Here is a 7,564-nt window from a genome sequence, read left to right as displayed (position 1 = left end):
TAGGAATTTCGAGCGAGATCGTTGCCAGTGCCCCTGGACTGGCTCTTGTGTGGGTGGCACATAAAAGACACCATTTCGAGCGTGGCCGTTGCCAGTACCGCCTGACTGGCCTTCGTGCGGGTGACACCTAAAAACACCCACTACACTCTCTAAGTGGTTGGCGTTAGGAAGGGTATCCAGCTGTAGAAACTCTGCCAAATTAGATTGGAGCCTGGTGTTGCCATCCGGTTTCACCAGTCCTCAGTCAAATCGTCCAACCCATGCTAGCATGGAAAGCGGACGTTAAATGATGATGATGACGAGGATGATAAATGTATGATGAAAAACTTTGGTAAACATTATTATCTATAAATGTTTCAAAATCTCTCAAGTAATTAGCAATTTCAAAACCCTGTTATAAAAGACTATCAAACTTACTCTTGCAGCTCGAATACGTAGATCAATCTCTTTCACATCTGCTTTTGATAAAGGGAACATCTCAGTATATGCGGGGTTTATGAAGAGATTTTCCCCCACGGTTATTGTGGATAATGGAACATGAGTGATTTCGACTGTATAATTCTGAAGAAGAAGAAATATTTAGAATATAAACAAGAAAGAAAGTAAGGCAAATATATACATATTTAATCCTGAAAAATTCATCATTATTATTTCTCTAACTTACAAAATAATGGTAAATTTCTTTCATAATCCTTATAAAAATATTTTACATAATTGCTCAACATTGCCACCATTTTTTCAAGAGAAACATGCCCTCAGTTATTTTTGTCTTGAAGAAAATAGAGTCTTGCAGGGGACAAGGGAACCCTTCTTATGCTAGTGCCATGATAAATGCACCCAGCTCACTCTGTAGTGGAGCTAGCAAATGAAGGGATACAATGCACTGTAGAAGGGTGCTTTAGTCTTTTTGAAGACATGACAAACTTCTCTAGTGATAATGACTACAATGAAATGCATGTCACACACTTACCAGCATTATTCTCATTGTCTTAATATCTACTTTTCCATGCTTGCATGGGTCAGACAGAACTTGTTGAGGCAAATCCTCTATGGCTGGATGCCCTTCTTATTGCCAATCTTCACGTTTCCAAGTATGGTAACATTTCACTATGGCTGGACAGGTTTCCATGGAAGATTGGAAAGATATGTCACTGCTTGTATGATGGTAACACTCATTTACAACTATCATAAAGACAAAGAGACACAAACACACACACACACACATGCGCACATGCGCACATATGCACATGATGGGTTTTTTTCAGTTTCTGTCTACCGAATCCACTCACAAGTCTTTGGGCTATAGCAGAAGACACTTGCTCAAGGTTCCATACAGTAGGACTGAACTTGAAAGCACATGGTCAAGAAGTGTACTTCTTAACCACACAGTAATGCCTGTCCCTATAAATTTATATTTAATTTTTAAACAAACTGTTATACTTACAAGATTTCCAAGCCACTCCAATACATTGTCTTCAAACTGGTGAAATATTTGTTGTCCCGCTGAATTGGGTAAATCAGCTCCCTGGATACTGCTTTTGCACAGGGCATGAGTATAGGGGCTGACAGTTGTGATAATAATTACATATTGAAATTGGCTGGATTGGATTATATCTTGGATGACAGCAGCCGTTACATTTTGAAGAAGTGAGCTCACAATGAAAACACCTTTCTTCTGAGAAGGAAGAGCTCTCTACAAATGAACCAGAAAAAGAAAAAAACAGAGAATAGAATCAAAATTAATCTTATCATTAATAATGGTCAAAAATTACACATTCTTCAAAACTATAATTGTCATTTTAAAGTAATTTTATGAGATAACCCTGTGAATTCTTTTTCAATCATCTGATAAGCCTAATGTCATTATTGTCATCTAACATTCATTGGATGGTTTGACAGGATCCGGCAAGCCTCAAGGCTGCATTAAGCTCCAGCGTCAGCATTGGCACGACTTCTATGGCTGGATGCCATTCCTAACACCTACAGCTTAATAGTATAAAGCGGATGACTTTTTTCATGCCACCAGCAGTAGTGAGGTTGTATGACAAGAAAAGATCACGAAAAAGTCCCTCAACTAAGTCAGGGGAGTAAATATATTTTCCATTTCAGAGATATTTCACTGAAGAAATATTAGGGGTGTTTAAGTCTTAATAAAGAGAGCAAGCTGCAACAGGGCAACTGAGAAAGGCCTTTTCAAGCTCAAAAGATTCATTAGAACTGAGTGTAAATATCCTGAAATTCTGAAGGATAATATCTATTGCAGTTGAGATACGAGTGTATCTAGATTATTATTTATGAGAAAAAGATCTTCCAATCAGTCAAATGGAATTGTCTAAAAAAGTGGGTGAAGAATATCATTGAAATCGGTGAATATAGGAACAGCCGTCATTCCTCAAATGGTGCCACTAATGGCTGCAGAGTTCATAATAGGGGCAATGGTGTACTCGTAACTCACAAGGACACCACAGGATTTCTGGACTGTTTATTTTGATGATAGGCTTCTGTGCCTGAAATATATAAAGGTTATTAAATTTTTTCCTTGTCACATTGTAAGAATTTCTCCCTCTTCTCTGTTTTCTTATTCAACAAGATTGATTTATAGTTGATTAAAAGGAAAAGCATATTGAATAAATTTATAAATCCTTTTTGGATTAATTACTTAACAATGAGGCTGTAATCTATTTGAATATATAATCATACCTCAAAAGAAGAAAACTCTCTAACATCATTAACTCCAGCTTTTACAATTCTTGTGAGGCCACCATTCCAATGGAGGATTTCAGAAGATACATTATCAATAAATACAACACTATGTTTCAATTTGATACAAAGTGTAGACCATAAACTGTCTGCGTTGGCTGAAAGGGTGTTCATGGAGTATTATTTAGCATGAAAAGAATCTGTAGAAAATAAAAAGAAAAGTGATCAAAAGTATTTTTAAAGCAAAATAACTCTTACAATAAAATGGTGTTAGAAAATATTCAACAAGGAAGCCAATTTTGATTTATTAGGCAATAAATCCAAACATGAACAATATACCTTGCTCTCCTGGTGGGGAATTTGTCAAATTTACAAGCTGGATATTTGGGCTGCAAGCAGAAACATTACTTTGCTTGCTGAAACATTAAGGTTGACTGTCGGATGTGGTCAGCATTCGTAAGGGACATGGTGAACTCATTGGTCAGAGCTGGCTCAATCCACCCCAGGGTGAATGCCATTGCAAGTACAAGTAAGAGCAAGGCACAGTCAAAATAATTACTTCTCAGTAATTTTAACACCATGGAACTTAAGGATGACCATTTCTTAACCATGCCAACTCCAGAAGAGATGATTGTGTCTGAAGCTTTCAGTTTGACAGTTAGAGAATGCTATTTTGGTTAGTACCTGAACTGATAGGAACTGTCTTTGTCACTGACAGATGGAAAGCTTAGTGCACAGGCATTCAGTCATGTGATACAGTGGTCTTCTGCAAAGGAAATACAAATATTAACTGCTCACTGGTGCAAACTGATATCTCAGTCAAATTAAACAGCAGCCTGTTCCTTACAGTAAACCTAACACCTTGTTGGTGATGTCCTTTTAAAAGAATCTACAGTACACCACGACCTTGTTAAGAGAATCTTCTCCAAGTAGTCTAGTCTCACTGAGGACAACAATACTTACACTTTAGCACCTGAACTTCATGACTATCAAAGCTAGTTGTTGCTGGTGTGAGCTTGTTGAATTGTTTATATCAACATCAAACAGTGTTTGTATATTATTCATGACAAACCTGAGTAGTATATTGTTTCATGTTTTTACGACTGCTATATGGAATCTCCTAACAGGTGCAGCTTCCTTTCCAGGAAGTGAGATGAGTGGACGATTTTTAGGCACCTTTCCCAACTGGAGTGAGCATCACAGTTCTTACATACACTAGTCATACACCTGTAGGGAGCTGCTTCCATTTTAAATTTAGCCTCCAACTAGCGTTGCCCTGTGTCACTAACATTTAAAATCCTGATTAGAAGCTTCCAGTAAATTCAGACATGCTCTTGTCAGTAGACTCTACATCACTGCCAACAGTTTTAGGGGTCTAAAATCCAGATCCATGTTGTAGAAGAATATACCTGTGTGATGAAGCTTTATAATTAAGTTTGTGGTGCGCATTTCCCAGCTTCGTAATTTTTGCCGAGGTGAGAAAACCTTAGATACGCAATGTTCAAGAGTAAGACGAGACGTTCATGGTCCAAACGTCTTTAATTACAGGTGTGCTCAATCATTAAGCTAAGCTCTAAGTTGAACACTTGAATGTCAACAATTCTCTCTTCTTCAAGTAGGAAAGACACGAACTAGTTGTAACTGGTTCTTATTTATCAACTTCCAATGAACCAAAGACAGCTCTGGGGCCAAATTTAGCAACTGCAAAGTATCTCTCTTGTAAGTACCGCTCTTCACGCCCTAATTGAACACTAAAATATGGCATCATTTTTATAATAAATAACCTTACCAAAATTTCACCTAAGAAATAGAGATTTCGGTGTCTAATATCAACATATATTATGCACAAGTTTTGTTAAGAAGGTATTCACACGAAATTTAAAGGTATTTTACTTCATTGAGAATTATGGTTAAAGTTTCATTTTGCTTACATATAGTTTTGTATGCATTGGGAATTTTCATATGGAAGCTATATGGTTATCATATTTATTCAAAACATTTCCATATTTCATTCTTTGGTTCAATATTCAAGATATTTGTACAATTCCTTTGGTAATGATATTTATGTATTTATATACAAATATTAAACAAGCACTATTAAAAGTATGGTTAATTAAACGGTGATGTCAGGGTAAATTAAAGATAAACTGTTTAAAATATCAATGAAGAATAAGTAAGTGCAATCACTTTATAGCAATGCATATTTCAAAGATCTTAAAACTGCTAATATTCTACAGAACCTTGAAACCGACGAAAATAATCGAATATTGCGGCAGATAAATTATAATAAACAAACTTACCGATCTATTAAAATGGCTCCAGCATTGAAACTAAGTTAGATAACTCTTATATGACTGTGATGTGTCAATGATAGCAGACGAAACAACGTGGGAGCTTCGAGCAACCAGTGACTTTGCTAGAAATTACAACTAAATTTCTCTCAAAACGCATCATACTATCTTAAAAAGAAACGGTACGGGCAAGACTTCCGCCCCAGCCCCCCAAACACCTTTAAATTTTTTTTTCGACACAAATCCCACTTTTCGGCTACGGGGAATACGAATCTGCCAAAAAAATTGGCAAAAATCGACATTTCTAAATTACCCCCCCTATCCCCATTTCCTTCATTTTTTCACTTTTTTCAGAATTTTTTTCTTCTTTTTTTTTCTAAGTATGCAGAAAAATACGGACATTATGATTCGGACAAAAATTTCAAAACATTTCTGTACTTACGGTTACGGTTAGGGTTTTAGGGTTAGGGTTAAGGTTAGGGTTAGGGTTAGGGCTAGGGTTAGGGTTTTAAGGTTTTAGGGTTAGGGTTAAGGTTAGGGTTTTAGGGTTAGTGTTAGGAAAAAAAGTCAAAATTGAAGAAGTTGGGCAAGGACAATACGCAACTTCGTTGGAACAGTCCTTCCTGCAAAGCAAATTAAATAAAATTTGGGATCTTTTGCAGAGTAAGTTATCCAAGTAAGTTTTATCTTAATAATTACAATGCGCACTCTTCTACTATCTCTTCTCTGTCTGTCTCTCTCCCTCTCTTGTTCTTCATCCTTTCTGTTTTTCTCTCCCACCCTTTCTCTATTCTTCTCTCCTTTTCACCATTCCCTCTCTCTCTCTAACTTTTCCTCCTTGACCCTCTCGTCGCTGACACATGACGAAAGGGGATCTCTCTTTCTGTCCACCGCCTTCCTAAAGAAAAGATGTGTTTTTTCTGTCTCTTCTCTCATTGCTCATCTACCTAGCGTTCATAATAATTTTTCTATCATCTTGGCTCAACAGCCCTCACCGTTTGTTTTTACTGTCTTGTTCTAACTGTCCTGTTCTTGTTAACACTTTCGCCCTCCGCAAAAGACCCCAAATTTTATTTAATTTGCTTTGCGGGAAGGACTGTTCCAACGAAGTCGCGTATTGTCCTTGCCTTCGAAACACGGAGTAGATGGAACAGGGACAACTGACGAAGGAGTATACTCTTTATGTTGCATGTCTCGTTTCTCTGTTTGTTTTTTTTCTTTCGTTGTTTCTTTCTGTTTTCGTTTTTATGTTTTCGGTTCTCATTGTGTTTAAAGTTTTTTTGATGTCCTGTACCCATATATGCATGTATGTATACATATAGATGTAGGTATGTACATATATGTATGGATATATGCATATATTTATATTATATGATCGAACGCCACGCATCCTTTTCCAAGTTATATATATATATATATCATCGTCATCGTTTAACGTCGGTTTTCTATGCTGGCATGGTTTGGATGGTTTGACTGAGTTCTGGAAAGTCAGTGGCTGCTCCAGGCTCCAATCTGATCTGGCAATGTTTCTGCATTCCGAGAATGTAGTGGGTGTTTTTTACATGCCGGTGGCATGGGAACCAGTCATGGGACACTGGCATCGACCATGTTCGGATGATGCATTTTACGTGCCACCGGAATGGGAGCCAGTTAGGGGGCACTGGCCACAGCTACGATTTTGGTTTTACTTGACTCAACAGGTCTTCTCAAGCATATAATATCCCCAACACATCAAGGATACTTTTAAATGGGCCGAACATGCAACACTGGCATCAGCCATGGCTGCAATCTCCCTTTAGTTGCCGGGTCTTCTCAATCACAGTATATCTCCAAAGGTCTCGGTCTCCTGTCATTTCCTCTGTGAAGCCCAACATTCGAAGGTCATGCTTCACCACCTCATCCCATGTCTTCCTGGGTCTACCTCTTCCACAGTTAGGGTGTAGCACTTCCTCATCCATATGTAACACATGACCATATCAGCGTAATCGTCTCTCTTGCACATTTGATGCTTCTTACGTCCAACTTTTCTCTCAGGGCACTCACACTCTGCTGTGTATGCACACTGACATTACACATCCAGCAGATCATACTAGCTTCATTTCTTTCAAATGGCCCATGTTTCACTGTCGTGTAGCATGACTGCACATATGCATCATACAGTCTACTTTTCATCCTGAGCGAGAAGCCCTTAGTTGTCAACAAAGGTAAGAGCTCCTTGAACTTTGTCCAGGCTATTCTTATTCTAGCCACTATACTCTCAGAGCAACCACCACCACCCTACAGACTTGGTCGCCTAGGTAGTGGAAGCTATCAACTACTTTTAGTTTTTCCCCCTGGCATGTAATGGAATCTGTTTTCTGTACATTTTCGGTGTTTATTTTCCCTGTGCATCTGCCACACACGAAAACCATCTTCCAGGTTAACCTTCATTTGATATTGCTGCACCTTTTATGTGTCCATAGCATACACTGGGTACATCGAATGGAGTTTCTACCTAAGCCTTTTCTACAGATCAAGCAGGGCCATCAACCTGAAGGGGTTTGTGATTTGTGATGTATGTATGTATGTATATA

At 38.0% G+C, this 7,564-nt stretch overlaps 1 protein-coding gene across 2 annotated transcripts in view; it reads right to left on the bottom strand.

Annotated features, from left to right (window-relative positions):
• Positions 1–5,061, bottom strand: part of LOC106875146 (sec1 family domain-containing protein 2) — a 30,124-nt gene extending 25,063 nt beyond the window's left edge. The window contains exons 1-4 of one of the 2 annotated variants that reach the window (XM_014923148.1): positions 5,001–5,061; positions 2,701–2,900; positions 1,445–1,693; positions 418–561 (exon numbers count right to left, since the gene is read on the bottom strand). In XM_014923148.1, the coding sequence (XP_014778634.1) occupies positions 418–561; positions 1,445–1,693; positions 2,701–2,874 (567 nt within the window). In that variant the 5' untranslated portion in view covers positions 2,875–2,900; positions 5,001–5,061. Of the gene's footprint in view, positions 1–417; positions 562–1,444; positions 1,694–2,700; positions 2,901–5,000 lie in introns of those variants that run through there. The other variant, XR_008264376.1, reaches the window with a different exon arrangement.
• Positions 5,062–7,564: the final 2,503 nt, after the last annotated feature.

Source organism: Octopus bimaculoides, chromosome 6, assembly GCF_001194135.2.
Source record: "Octopus bimaculoides isolate UCB-OBI-ISO-001 chromosome 6, ASM119413v2, whole genome shotgun sequence".
NCBI classification, from domain to species: Eukaryota; Metazoa; Mollusca; class Cephalopoda; order Octopoda; family Octopodidae; genus Octopus; species Octopus bimaculoides.
This window is presented reverse-complemented; position numbering and strand designations above follow the sequence as displayed.